The 15,601-nt window shown below is 40.8% G+C and overlaps 2 protein-coding genes across 2 annotated transcripts; both read right to left on the bottom strand.

Annotated features, from left to right (window-relative positions):
* Positions 1 to 7,342: 7,342 nt before the first annotated feature.
* Positions 7,343 to 8,400, bottom strand: LOC135804374 (lipase member H-B-like). Its single transcript, XM_065318238.1, has 2 exons — positions 8,261 to 8,400; positions 7,343 to 8,205 (listed from the first exon to the last, which is right to left on the bottom strand). The coding sequence occupies exons 1-2, from the start codon at positions 8,316 to 8,318 to the stop codon at positions 7,394 to 7,396; spliced, it is 870 nt and encodes a 289-aa protein (XP_065174310.1). The 5' UTR covers positions 8,319 to 8,400; the 3' UTR covers positions 7,343 to 7,393.
* A 2,394-nt stretch (positions 8,401 to 10,794) lies between these two features.
* On the bottom strand, positions 10,795 to 11,670 carry LOC135803648 (pancreatic lipase-related protein 2-like). The gene has a single exon (XM_065317317.1). The coding sequence runs from the start codon at positions 11,668 to 11,670 to the stop codon at positions 10,795 to 10,797; it is 876 nt and encodes a 291-aa protein (XP_065173389.1).
* Positions 11,671 to 15,601: the final 3,931 nt, after the last annotated feature.

The raw sequence follows: 15,601 nt of genomic DNA, 5'->3' as shown, positions 1-15,601 counted from the left end.
CGACTTCCCGCTTCGCTTTTGCAAATACGCTTTCGCTCGCGTGATTTAGATTTCGGTCGGGTTTGTTTTTACGACACTTTCCTTCCACTTCTACCGCGGGCATACTTCAAACTAGACGCGGACATAAACACAGAGCACAACAAAAAACTAATTTTGGGATGCAGTCTTTTCAAACATGTCAACTATCAAGCAGTTATTCAACTAACGACCTCGGAAATGAATAATTAACTTCAAAAAGACTGAAAATACAAAAATACTGTTGATATAGTTTAAAAATAAATTCCACTACATAGTAATATTTACTAGACATGTTTCATTTTATTGCGGACACTTTGTAGAACGAGAATTATGGCAAAAGGTAGGAAGGCAATTTGATGTATAAACGAATCGCATTCAGGCGGTGAGAGAGTTGCCTTTATAGACTGACGTGCATTTGTCGGAAGAGATATCTGGTCGATCGAACACAATCAATCACATTTGTCAGGTATTCGAAAATGTTGAGAGCGTAAGAAAAGCGAACGTCGAAATGTCGAACATTATACGCGGAGGAGTTTCCGCGTTCGCAAAAAAATAGAAAAACGACAGAGAAAGCGAACGAACGTTTTCGACTGTTGGACGCGCGCTGCCACCATCGAAGCAGGAGAAAACATCACGGATCGAACTTCAAAAGACGATTGATTACTTGACAGTGATTGAAGGTTGGGTTGTCAAAACAGGTGCGTGAAATGCCATACATTATTTAAGTTGGAGCGTTTCGTGAACGTATTAGTTGGTAATACCTACTCTAGCGATTCGCACATGTATGTATTCGTGTGCGTTGTTTCGTCAAACGAGATTGATAGCTTTCGAGGAACGAAAGATATCAGCAACAAAACGAAATGTATCTACCGGATGTTTCATAACTTCCATATACTCGTAATTTTAATTTAAAATTGTTTGTATATTCATTATCACCAGATAAAAATTACGATGACTTTGAACATGTGTTGTCGATCTGCGTAAGCTTAACGCTGCTTTCGCCACTTTGCACATGGTGATATCAATGTCCTTGTCGTACATTGTGCAGGCACCGAGAATTCGTTAAAATAGTAAAATTCACGCGGGCATCTAGCCCCGCGTTGAAACCGGAGGCGCAAGAGGTTTTAATATAATTTTACATTATTTGTTTTGAGTGGCTTGCCCGCCCGGCTCGGCGGCGGCAGTTTGTACCATTCGCATCGCCGGACGATAATGAGTTGTTGAAATATAACAACGATAACCGGAGTGTTCTAATTAAACTCGATATTGCAAATTACTGCAATTACGCCGATAAAATAATTAAAGTAAATACAAGTTCGCAATAACGGCGAGGCACCAAAACGCATGTATGTTCGGTCGGAAAACTCGCAAACGGACAAAAGGATGACACCACGAATGGCAGCGAACATGCTGGGGGGACCGTTATGTGACTAGCAATTTCGTCTCTTGCATACGAAAACTGTGAATAGATGATATAAAGCAGAAGTCGGCAAACTAATATTCGGCAAAATTTGAAACCGAATTAACTCTGATATGTGCAATGTGACTTTTAATCAAAGGTGTATTTGGAGGCTTGCACAATTATCGTTTTCATTAAAACAATTAAATACATTGCAATAAGACCTGTGCCGATAAAAGCTGGGGCAATAAGCGCAATCGCTTAGATATTCATTATAGGTGAGCGCAATGAGTAGCCCAACCGGCAAAGCTTGGAGGAATTACGGAAATTGCAGGATATTTAAAAATACAATATGCTAGCCCTTAAATATTCAAAATGAGAATATGACTATGGTCGGAGCAAGCGAGGAAAGCGTGTATAGAATTTCATAGGGGTGAGGGGAGGTGAAACTAGATGGAACTAAAAACTTTGATAGCCACTCAAATGTACTCCTCCCAAACGCTAAAAAGAGGCAGCACTCAAGCGCATGTGTAACATTGTATATTCATATTGAACTTTTGCGCGGGCAGTGATTCCACTAACGCAATACATGCATCGGCAGCAGCGAGCAATGGTAATTATGGGCAGCTTTCGTAATATCAGAAGTAATTTAACTGCCTGCTCTGTCCAGTGAATTTTCACTAACGCAAAGAGTCCTCGCCCTGTTCGCTCTGGACGAGGGAGTGTACACACTCGTGTTAACTGCTTGCAGTCGTTACCACGCACACATACCAAAGCATGGATAATTTTTGTCAACTACAATTTTGTTTATTACCTTTTTACTATTTCCGCGGGATAGGCTACCTCGGCCCCACTGGTGGTGGTTGTGTGCCGCGTGCAGTTTTATCGCGCCTGTCTGAGCCCTCGACCACAGCGATTACGAGCGCGTTTTCCTCACTTCGTGTGTCCGACATCGTTTGCTCCACTTGCTGCCGCCGGCCTGAAAGGATGAAATCGACGAAAACTAGACAATCGTAAAACCTAACGAATATGCTGCGACTTTTTACTGTAGCTTCTATGCAAATTAAATTTGGCCCAGGTGGAAGTGCAATCAGATATATATTTACACAAAAATTTCATTTCCATACACACACGTCAAGGAAACTCCACTTATAATTGTGATCAGACCATGACTGCATTTATAATAATTAGTGGCGCGCAAGTGCACACGGTTTGATGCACAAATCTGTGTGCAATGTGTGTGCATATCTAATACGTATCGCATGATATTCAGTTCGCATGCAAAGTAATTTCATAACAGCAAGGTGGTGTGTTTGAATGAAAAGCCTTCTCTCCTAACATTTCCGACTCGGATGCGCGCCGAATTTGTGTAGCTTGAATTAAATGAAACGAAACACTGCACCAAAATCGTAAACAAACAACCAATTAATATTGTTAGATTAATTTGTTGTGCAAATCCGGGATCTATAAAACAAGTGGATACATCGTCGATCTAATTATTAATTCAACTACTCCCGGATTGGTGGACAGCTGTGTTTGAATAGAATACCAAGTGTTCCTGGAAGAATTAATCTCAATTCCTGACAGAAAGCTCAACACTGCAATTTGTGATAGGATAATTTATCACAAGGGTTCACGGACTAGACAAAAATATTGGTTTGAAAATCGAACAGGACTTTAAAAACTGAGACCGGCGAAGATTAAGTGCAGTATAACACGAGCAATCGATTAGATTGGAAAGAAAGGTGTATATCGTTGATTGGAGGATGGCAATAAACCATTCCATTTTCACCGTCCTTATATTTCTACGCTCGATAGGTAGATATGTGGCGGCACAAACTAGAAGTTATAGAGCGGTGTGTGCGTCGGCGGGCGATGAATGAGAGCAGCTAGGTGGGACCCGAGGGAGATGGCCGGTGAGACCGACCACAGTCCATCCATGCCGTCGGATGGCTCCCGGAGGACGTCTACTTCTTAGGCACCATCGCAAAATAACGCAGATTAATTATAGCTGTCATCCTCTGTTATTTCAATATGGATAAACGATATTTAACAATTAAAGCTGACAGATGCTCTTGATTCTATTTCGTTTCTAATGAACCACCGACCAAATTAGGTACACCTCATTTGATGACATTTTTGTTCACACCTTGTTTACAACTAATCGGAGACTATGGGTAACAAATGATGAAGGATAGAAGTTTGGTTTTAAACAGATGAAGAGTTACGTTTGTGGTGTGGTAGTGATGGGTTGGTGGATTAGCCACCCGGTGTCAGTCGGCAAATTGAGATGAAAGCGTGAAGGGACGTGGGAGAGTCCGCGCGGGAGAGCCTTGGTGCGCTTCGAACGGGTCGCCCTTTCAATCTGCGCTTCATAAAGCTGTTGTAAGTCAGTCAACAGACGTCTTCAACACCCCTGGTGTTTGGGCTGTTCACTCTTGCCCACGAATGCACTAGCATAACCGCAAAACGACCACGAAGAAAATTGTAAGCGGGAAATGAAGAGGAAGCGAGAGAGCTTGCTACTCGGGTGGAACAAGACTAATGATCTTCGGTGCTGCAGCGATGATGCTCTCTAATATGTTATGAATTATGCAAACTTGTTTTGCTAACGATTACATCGAAAACGACAGTAATCGAGCTTCATCTTTTTTAAACGCTCAATTAAATGTTTATTTATTATCTAAAACTGTATCAGAAGTGATCCCAGAAAAATTTAAAACATCTGGTATATTGCACAGTAGTAAACCGTCGAAGCTAGAAAGCTCATTTCATCAATGCGGAGATTTTCAGAAAAAAAATTGCATTCCAAAAAAGTTCTCGCTGAAAAGTGGAAAATCTGATTAAATTTTGTCGACTCTCTCTACACGTGAAAGGGTGCACAATTGGTGTTGAAGGAGTGTTGCTTTCGAGTAGTTGGTCGAGGCATAGCAAGTTGACGTGACTCCGCCACTCTTCGAATTGACCTGTTATCGCCAACGCAGATGTATATGCGAGCGCGCGGCGACGAGGAAAATTGGCTGCTTTATTCTGGAGCGTCGCTCGGACGTCGGCGTCGACTTGTGGCCGCGCGGAAGCCGCACGCTTTCTGGCGCATCACTCGTACCCGAGTCCACTCTTCTGCAGATTGAATTCGACCACTTCACCTCCATTCTAAGAAGGGTTCCCAGTCTCCGGGCGAGCCTTACAGCTTGTCGGGGCCCTTTCAGTGCACACGTCGCGCATTACAATCGCGCAATTCGCACCAATGTTTGTAATTTCATGTTCGTCCTGACAGGCATTAAAATGTTTACCGGCGACCTCTGACTTGAAAATTGTGTATGTTAATCGAATTCTGTTATTCAGCACGTGAATTACCTGAATATTTTTCCTGTCGATAGTAAAGTTAAAAGGAAGCAAAAGAAAAGATACCTTTTATAAAAGCGTATCATCCATCCAGCGGCTACTGAGCGATTAATGCGACTAAGTCGACGCTGACAATAACTTTTCATGTGTTGTCACCGCGTGGTGGGTTATGTGGTGATGTCTGGTTTGAAGGGCGGCTTTATGGCACACCGTCCCGAAGTGCTTTTACGTTGACTTGATGCGGTTGCAGTTTACGAGCGGGCTTTTCGTCGACGTCGTCCTGCGGATGGCCGGAGGGCGCTGATGATGGCCGATCGCAGGTGTTGAATGGTCGGATGCCATTAACGGCGCGTCGTTTCTTCGCCCGAGAGTACCGTTTTACTTATGTAGGATACCCTCGCGTAAACACATGAATGCGCCGTCACGACGACGAAGACGTGCCGCGCCGCGTTTATTTATTAAGATTAACCAGCCATCAAAAATGAAATACGCTAATGACATTTTCATATGCATAATTTATCGGGGCGGTTTTCCTCGCAACCGAGTTGAAAATTATGAGAGGAAAATTTCGGTTTAATGCTGCCGCAGTTGCAGTTGGTGTGCTCTCGAATTTGATAAGTGGTTAAGCACAGCGCGTGTGATATCCGACGCGAACACATTTGACGTCCGCTCATTCATGTGGCAAGCGCAGAGAACGCAAAATGATAATTAGAAAAACCGCAACGCGCAAACAGCGCATTTACTGGCGTCATCGCGGATGCGACGACGTGATGCGATTGTTCGTGTCGTTTTTGGTTAATTTTGTGGAGCAATGTCGCGGGCATAACGAAATTAGCCAACAAAATATACGCATAGCTTCGACAATCTAACCGAGCGTTTGACAAGAAAAAGCGTCTGGTCGGGAGGGTGACAATTGCACGCCAACATGCGTCCCGCAATCCCCCGGGACACTGGTGGCACTATGGAATGTTTGTGGTCGCGAATACCAATCCGGTCTAACCAGGTAGAAACACGTTCGGTGTGCTAGAAGTCAACGCTGAAGATGTCTTTCTAGCGGCGGTGATAGCATATCAACTGACTTGGATGCCAATGACGCCGACGTCGACGAAGGTGGCGGCGGCGTCGAGGCATGCAATTCGCGTCGGTACACTAGTCGCCTCGCTCTCGGGCTTTTGGAATACATTGCGCACGGTGGGACCCAGCGCTCGGGTTTTCCATGCTGTAAAACGTCGTCGACGTTTCGCAAACCGTCGGCAACAGGTCGCAGCCCGGATGCACTGTTTGCGCAATCATCCATCAATGTTCCGAATGTCGGGCCTCAGCGCTTGCTGCCTTGTGCTACGCTCCCGCGCCTGGAACGCCAACCAGGCATACGCACACGCCGGGAGAGCGAACACGGGGCGCGAACGCCCGCCCGCGCTTCGGAGCGGATGCGAATTTACTACGTATTTGAGTGTTTGTATTGTTGGATCAGTGACTCGTGTCGGTGCTCCATTTATCAGATTTAACACAGCTTTTTGAATTCTCGACCACTTTATAAAACACTCGTCTCGTCGTCACTCCAAGCGCCCTTCTTCTCTTTTCACCGTGCAACATGTCAATGTGTAAGTACTTATTATGCGACAATCCTTTTATCCTCGCACTTATTCAAAGCCGAAAGGTCAATATTTAAACATCGCTAGCAAATGGCATTACTATCTCAAACATCTGTACATAATGCACTAAATTTTCTATAAACTTAAGATTAAATTGTGGCTTTTAGATCATTTTAAAACTTTGGCTTCCATTTCAGTTTGCATTCGAATAAGTTAACTAGACATTGCCGTAATTTCTTTCCATTCGTGTCGGTTTTCCTGCTTAGTGCGCAAAGAGAAAAGAACGCGAAGGTCGTAAACAAGCATCTAAAGAGAAACCAGCGAGCACGGAATCGTGGATTTGCGCGTGAACAATGGGGCACGATGCGTCGTCGCGCTCTCGGTGCGCACTCCTTCTGAACGCGCCAAAAACGGTAATCTGGCCAAAGTTATTAGTCCGGCAATTAAAAGGCTTTGCTTATATTATAGTCGGGCGGGGTTTGTGCCGTCAAGCGTTCGTCGCCGTCTATATTTCGGAAAGGCTTTCGCTCCTGTGGCACATTCGCGCACGCCGCCGTATTACCACTGTCGCTCGTCTCACGTACGGAGGCGGCGAGCAACGTCGGGCGCGCTTCACTCGGCTGCTTTGGCGGCTGCCAAGCGTCGTGCCGAACGACGCCGACTTAGCCGCAGTCAAACGTCCTAGGAGACATTAGGACTAAACTGGGAATATATTACGGGCCACCCTTTCCCGGCTACAATATACATAAATTAAGTTGATATCTCCTTAATACGCTTCTCTCGCTGCCACATACCCTCATTTCGCCATCAAGTACAACGACTTTATGGAGACGTACGACGACTGAGATTAATCTGGATGGCAGCGAATTGCAGATCGGCGGATGGTACCTAGGCTGCACGTTTGCACATGAGCCGAACGAAGATTTACCAATTTCCAACCAAGTTCGTAAATTTTAGGGGATGAACGGCATGTTGTCCCAATACATTATTTCAAACTAAACCAACAGTTTTATTGAACCAATATCTCAAAATTTACTCAACACTCAACATCTAAATAATATACACCTTCGGCAGAATCAGAAACGTGGTAACCCATCAGAGCATTTGGATTGGAATAACATTGTCCAGCTTTAAACTTATTGTAATTCTCACATTGGTAACCGACATTGAAGCAAATATCATTTATACTGCAAAAGAAATACAAAGCTGAAGCAAGATGATTCGATATGTACTGTTTGCCACATTCTCCTTGAGAGGTACCACCATTCGGATAAAAATCTACATGTCCCAATACAGCCTGACTTCCAAGTAAGGAAGTATGAATCACAACCACTCTTTCAGCATCATTTTTAGTTAATCGTTGATTAGCATTTAACTTTAGTGGAGGAATTAAAGGTGCAGCAGGGTCTAATGCAAATATCCTTCTTATTTTATAACCACTTTCGCTATATACCTTTTTCCCTGTTATGCCAGCAATGTGAGCTCCGAGACTATGACCTACAAATTCTATGTTGGACATAGGGACTCCAATGGATCTCATGTACAGTACGAGGCTGCTAACTTGTTCAGCAAGTGCATCAAGAAGTAGAACTGATCCTACATACAATTTACAATTCATTGCTTCTTCATAACCGACAGCGATAATGATTGTATCATCATGTGATGTAAACTCTTGAATGGTTTTGTTATACCAGTCTATTTGAAATCCATCTACCCATCCATGGGTTAGTATTATATATTTTTTAGTTGTGTCAAAAGTAACTTCTGAATAAGAATTCAAATTGAATTGATGATAGGCAAGATTATTGGGATAAAATATTCTGTAATCTACTTGAACGTTGAAGAAATCTGTAAAAGCGGAGATTATATAATATTTTTATTAAATCAATTCTGTTAGGCTTACTTGTCAATGGAGCAGAACCAAAGAAAACACTCCATATCGCACATATGTTCAGAATCATTTTAAAATGTTTTTTTAGATTTTGCCAAATGCAAATTACATACTCAAGTAGTTATTTATTTTGTTGCTAATATGACAGTGGCCCACATCAGAATGGTAGGCAGTGTATTTAAAAACCATTCCTAAGCCGCAAATAAAGCTGTAATCATAATTTAGTACTTTATATTCTGACATAGCACTTTTTTATCGCTTTAGATTAACTTATAATGTTGCACAAATAACATTCATTAACATACCTCATTGTCATTCATGTTCTTATATAGCTTAAGTTATATTTTAAACAAACAAAATACATTACACAACTTTATGATTTCAGTAAATCTAAAGACAGTTAGGTACTAAATAATACGCTCCTGGTGGTGCATTGTCCAGTGCTCCATAGCCCATTGGATTGCTTGGATTGCTATCACATTTATGATTAATATAATTCACAAAATTATCACAGATCTTGCCAATGAACTGATTCCTAAGAATACTCTCAATAAAATAATACGTAGAAGTATAATGATCTCCAAAATGTAATAATCCACAAAATCCTTGAGTAATTCCATCATTTGGGTAGAAATCAAAGTAAGCTACTCGATTCCGAACTCCTACTACCGATGTGTGGATAGCAATAGTTCGATAAGCAGCATCTTCGTGGAGACCATTCGTGGTACCTTCGTAGCCAGGACCCGCGGGATCCAAGCCAAATATTCGATATACAAGAACACCATGTGCTTTGGTATAAAACCCAACTTCACCTACAACCTGCCCACCAAGAGAAGCACCAACAACTTCAAATTGAAAAGCTGGTATACTTTTCACTTGATTGAGACCTATGATAAGGTCACCAATTTGTGATGCAATAATCGGAACATTATTTTCTGCATCCGGAATTAATAGACCGTTGACTGCATCCTTATAATCAGTAGTAATGACGACATAGTTGGATTTTTGCATGAAAGCATTAATGATCTGTTGGTACCATGCGTTGGTAGAATCTTCTTGGTAGCCATGACAAAGAATTACATAACGAAAATCTGGATTGTATTCAATGTTTCCATAGTCTGAAGTACTTATTGGAGTCGCGGGGTTTTGATTACTGTAAAGCCAGAACCTCACATTAACGTCGGCTTGAATTAGATACGGTGTTAATGAACCAAGAAATAAAAGTTTAAGCAACATGTCAATGCAGTAGTTTTAAAACACCACAAGTTCTATAATTTGATATGGTTTACTTTATATATAACTGCTTGTATTGCATTATATACATATTTGTGCAATTTATTATTGCAACATTTTGTTTTGACCATAATAACAACAACAATCGCAAACCCGTTATTTTTAATAATATATAAAAATAATACGCAACTATATAATTTCAGTAAATCTAAAGGCAATTAGGTACTAAATAATACGCTCCTGGTGGTGGACTGTCCAGTGCTCCATAACCCATTCCATTGCTTGGATTGCTATCACATTGATGATTAATATAGTTCACAAAATTGTCACAGATCTTGCCGAAAAACTGGTTTCCATAAAGGCTTTGTATGAAGTAATACGTAGCAGCATAATGATCTCCATAATGTATTGCTGAACAAGATCCTTGATTAATCCCATCATTTGGATAGAAATCAAAGTAGGCCACTCGATTCCTAATACCTATTACGGATGTATGGATTGCAATAGTTCGATAAGCAGCATCTTTTTGGAGACCATTTGTGGTACCCTCAAAACCTGCACCAACAGGATCCAAGCCAAATATTCGATACAAAAGAACACCACGTTCTTTGACATAAAACCCAACTTCACCAGCAACCTGTCCACCAAGAGAAGCACCAACAACTTCAAGTTGAAAAGCTGGTATACCCTTCACTTGAATAAGACCAATGACAAAGTCACCAATTTGTGAAGCAATAATCGGAACGTTATTAACTGCATCCGGAATTAATAGACCGTTGACTGCATTCTTATAATCAGTAGTAATAACAACGTAGTTAGGTTTTTGCATGAAACCATTAATGACGTCTAGGTACCATGTATTGCTGGAATCTTCTTGGTAGCCATGACAAAGAATTACATAACGAAAGTTTGGATTATATTCAAAGTTTCCATAGTCTGAAGTACTTATTGGAATCGGTGGATTTTGATTGCTGTAGAGGAAAAACTTCACATTAACGTCACCTTGAATTAGATACGGTGTTAATGAACCAAGAAATAAAAGTTTAAGCAACATGTCTATCAACACTAAATTCTATAATTTGATACTATATACTTTATATACGTATAGCTGCTTATTTGCATTATATATATATATATATATATAAGGGTATATACATATTTGTGCAATTTATTATTGCAACATTTTGTTTTGATAACAATAACAACAACAATCACAGACCGTTGTTTTTTTAATAATATTTAAGCAATAACAAGATAAAAACCAAACAATTAAATAAATGATTATAAACAATATATAAATTGCTTCAAATATGTTAACAATCTGGGCTTAGATAATAGCTGCCTTCTTTTACATCATTATTCAGCCAATAACCCATCGATGCACTATACTGTTTCTCACAGTCTCCGAAAAGGAAAGACCAATAATCATCGCATAAGTAACCAATGAATTTATCACAATCTCCATTAATACTACATGTAAAGTACCAATATGCAATGGTGTGATCCCCGCCATGTTCGTCACCACAACTTCCTTGCGATATCCCATCATACGGGTAAAAGTCCAAATGTCCTCTTGGTTCCGACAGCCCAATTATCGATGTGTGAATTACAATAGTTCGCAAGGCATCGTCTTTTTTCAAGCCTAAAGGTGGATCCGTAAAACCTGGTGCAGCAGGATCCAGACCAAATATTCGAAAACATTTAGAACGTACCTTGTGTTTTACATAGCTACAGGCTTTTCCTGCAATATGTGCTCCTAGAGAGTGACCAACAACTTCAAATCGTGTAGTTGGAACATTTTTTTGGGTATGGATGGTTTCAATCAGATGGCCGACTTGTTCACCAATCAACGGTACTTTTTCCAAATCAGGGAAGTATAATAAATCGCTTAAAGCATCTCCGTAGCCAGCCCTTATTACAACATATTGCGGATGTTTCATGAAAGCTTCTGTAGTTGTTGCAAAAGCAGGATCGTCAATACAAGCTTGCCAGCCATGCAATAAAATAATATACTTCAAGGTGGGTTTGTATGAAAATGGACCCAAATTCGTCGGACTAATGGATATGTAATTTGTGGCATCTTGATTTGCAAATAGACGATATTCAACTGTGATGTTTTCAGCACTTCCCAAATGAAACAAGAAAGAAATTACAAAGTGTAACGAACAGATATGTAGCACTTGTTTCATTTTTACATACTTTAGCAAAAATATTAATTAAGCTAGACAATAACTTTTATAGAATCAAAACCAAATATTTTGAATACTTATCTTTTATTTTTGCTCAAATAACATATAAATATTGTTAACACATCAAATAATAACAATATAGGTACATATATTTCTTAAAAGCCTAGTCTGGTTGCATTAATAATTTTTTTTGTATTATGAATCCAATAAATAAATCAAGAAAGGGTTGGTACGTTCCGTCATTCATCATGCAAGCTCGACCGACGAAGAATAACGAAGAATAAACCGAAAAGAATAAAGAAGTCCGCGCGCGGACGAAGGCATAAACGTTACAGATACAATCTGAGAAATCAAATTTATTTCGTATAGATAGATTGTGACCGTATAAAAACGATAGCAAGCGCGTTGCGCCGAGGCAAAAAGCAAAGACGCAAACGTGCAACGATGTTGGCAAGGCGGTAGTGCGATAGGTCCGTGAAGATGGCAGCGGTCGGGCATTGGTCGGTGAGAGAGCGCACAGTTCGAGATTTATAAATAGCATTATAAGTAATTTATGTCCGTTGCGATTGGGCGTTCTTCTTTTTGACATTTACGAGATTTATGTTAACAGAGTGATGGGAGGTGCACATTGTTCAGTGTTTCGTATCAAGCAAGACGCGCGACGATCAGACGGCACGCAGTCCGCGAGGTCGGACCTGTTTCAATCAATGCAGCAAGGAATTGTATTTAGTTGACAGCATGCCCAAGGAATATTGGCAATAATTTTAATCATTGAATTGTATATGAAAAATGGTGCAGTTGGCATTGTTGGTAAATTTTTATGGATAATTGCATGTAGCACATTGTCTCGAGCGTTGCTGAGAAGTCAACTTGGTTTGACACTCGTCATTGTCTATTATCCGCTAAGGAAATATCACAATGAACGACAGTGCCATTGCGGAGCGATGCAGAATGCCATGTGACATCACAACATTGAGGAACGAGCACTACCTGTACCTGCACTTTGCAATACCAATAGTAATTGTTTTGATGTTGATGCTTTAGTCATACAACATGTTTACAGAGTCTCACATTTCTATTTCACATAAAATAAACAAATACGTATTAATGTAGAAAGGTATTTTAAATAATAAAACGAATTTTTAATTGATTAATTAAATACGAAGAATTTCTCTCATCGAATTTATTTCGTATAGAATTTAAACAGAAACAGGTAGTAGACATGTGAATACCTGAGATGTGTGAGCGTTTGTGTATAGGTGGAGAACAAGAAGACGAAATAAGTCGGTTTGCTCGGCGCATTTAATGCAGTTGCAGGCGCATTACGCGAGTTAGTATATTGACGGCGACAAGTCTGCAGTCGGGGCCGAATTGACGTCGAGCGCGCGTCTCGCGACGACGACGCACAGCCGAACATATCAGTTTCCAATGGCGCGACTTGTCGCTGTGAGACGAGATGCTTACCACCAGGACGCAGCGAGACGAAGACGCTCACGCTCGGGGCCCGTCGTTAACGTGAATGATGCAGGGAAGTTCAACTCCGCCAATTGTGAATAGACAAATACAATGTACATCAAGCATGGCATACGCTAACATGCCAACTAACTGGTTGTATCACAGAACCACCTAATTCATTATCATTTTAATATTTTTATAGGTAACACACAAACACTGCGCACAAATTAATCTCTCAAATTTATGTTCTTCAACGTAGATTTTTTTAAAGCATTGAATCTGTGTTGTTCAAAGGAGATTTATTCCTGGCGCCTCCACCACAATTAGATTTTTAACAGTCTGTATGTTTGACGAGGACGAGACGAGATGTGACGGCCTTAGTAAAACTGTAAGACGGCCGGAGAAGTCTCGCGATGGGCGCGCGAGTACATGGCGAATGACTGGATGCGAAGAGGATAGATGGGTTGTGATGGTAAGAGAGAACAGCAAAGGGAAATTCAAAGGTGGCTGTCACGTCAAGTTAGCGAACTATGTTTGGCTAAAAACGGAGATGTAATGCAACAAGGCGACGTGTTCGGATATGATGATGCATTCGGATCCGTTGTCTTCTCTTGCGCGAAATACCCCGCTTGACGAGAAGGCATTACCAATGCTATTACGACGCCAGCCGACGTAACATAAGTCACGTTGAAATGTCGACTGTTAAACCAGCACCCCAACGTTTTTACCTTGTTTATCAGCTCAACGAATTTATATAATTTTTATATAAACATTACATCTTGTCAAGTGAAACTTTGTATCAACTTTGAAATATAATATCATCGGTTAACACTTGCACTGCATTTAAGTGACATAGATTTCATTTGAAGCTAAAATTGTGTGCGTGTGTGTGTGGTTCTATGAATTGGCAAGTCAATGGTTCTGCACTGTTGCATACACTTAACGCCAAACGTCGACAATATTTAAATCGGATTTTTACACTCGTTGCAAATGCACTTGCCGGCGGGTCCGCTTGGCAGATTTTGCAAAAACCGACGAAGCGATTTTCCTTTCGAATTTGCAACATCAAGACGTCTGTCAGTCAGTCTCACAGGGACGCGTTTCATTCACGCGTTCACAGCGCACGAAATGTCAACATCTTTGCGAGCCAAGTTGATTTTTTCCGCGCAAAACACGCCATATGACCATTCGCTCACGTCTGCAACATTTCAAACTGCAAAAGCTGTTCCAGTCTGTTGATAATGCACCGGCAATTACTCACTTAGCGCGTCTCATTTGTAACTATTTTAAGAATACGTATAAAATTAGAAAATCGAAGGTAAAATATTCTTTTAATTAAGTTATTTTTACGTAGGTAATTCATTCGTATGTGGTATTTTATACCTAATATAATAAACCGTTTACTCATAATTTACATATCGCGCAATTCTATTATTATGATTGGAAATAAATGAATTTGCAAGGAATGAATTGAAAGGACATAAAACAAAAGTAGTTGTGACAGGGGTTCACATTATGCCCACATGTGCATGTCAGTATTGTGCGTTTCATCAGCACTTTAGCGTCGAACAAATATTTTCACCGTAAATGGTATGCGTGGCTGCAAATGATCCATCCGCGCGCATCGTTTAATAACTTGAACGCATTCAAAAGCGTGTGCACTCTTCGCTCACCGCAGCCGCATTGCTGTAAGTCATCGGGGCATTCACAACAATTCAACACAACAACAATGTGCGACTGCATAGTGCCGCTATCGGTATCGGCCGTGACACGCAGAAGAGAACAACGAATTTCGAATTGAGCCGCTCTGGCATTGAGGTGCACCTCCATTGAACATCGAGAACAAGTTGTCACTCAACGAATCGCTCGTGCATCTCGAACTTATTACGTGCGCACCGCATTCGCTCGCTCTTCTCAATGCAACAAATAAGTTACAGACATCGACGATGTAGACATCCGCATTGAAGTTCGCATTCGCGATGAATGCCCGTGCGGGGCGCGATGCGATCGACACCGAGCTGCGAGGCTACAACAAACAGTCCACGTGACACGTCAATCTCGTCATTATTTTACGTTTTATTATTTATTGTGCTTATTGCGCTCATTGTTCTGGCCTATTATTCTCGCCGGCGCGCGGAGATCTATCGCAAATTGATCAGTGTCTATCTATTACAGTATGAATTATCTGGCGCTCCAACGCTTTAGATCTACTGAGCCATCACGTTTATTTTCCGTTTTAATAATAGTGAGTATTTGGAACTTAGCTTTGCGTTGATTCAATGAGCATGATTTACAACTAAGAGTATTGTGTTATTTTTTAGTTGTGTAACAATGCATCGTGATTCTATCATGATATAAATAGTACCGCTTAAAGATTGATGTCCAATACAAATAAATAAGTCCAATATAATATTTCAACAGATTTATTACAATGAACATGATCTAAACAAGCATTTAGAAATGAAAAACAAAACTA

This window comes from Atheta coriaria, unplaced genomic scaffold (assembly GCF_025399875.1).
Source record: "Atheta coriaria isolate IRGN ID8LTWV9N9 unplaced genomic scaffold, Caltech_Dcor_3.1 hic_scaffold_3_pilon, whole genome shotgun sequence".
Classification (NCBI taxonomy): domain Eukaryota; kingdom Metazoa; phylum Arthropoda; class Insecta; order Coleoptera; family Staphylinidae; genus Dalotia; species Dalotia coriaria.
Note: the sequence above shows the minus strand (reverse complement) of the source record. Positions and strands in the feature narration are given on the sequence as shown.

Bases quoted from the DNA above. Each gene is read 5' to 3' on its own strand.
- LOC135804374 (XM_065318238.1), bottom strand. From the start codon at position 8,318: ATGATTCTGAACATATGTGCGATATGGAGTGTTTTCTTTGGTTCTGCT. The intron at 8,206-8,260 runs GTAAGCCTAACA...CCGCTTTTACAG, and splicing joins TGGTTCTGCTCCATTGACAA to ATTTCTTCAACGTTCAAGTA.
- LOC135803648 (XM_065317317.1), bottom strand. From the start codon at position 11,670: ATGAAACAAGTGCTACATATCTGTTCGTTACACTTTGTAATTTCTTTC.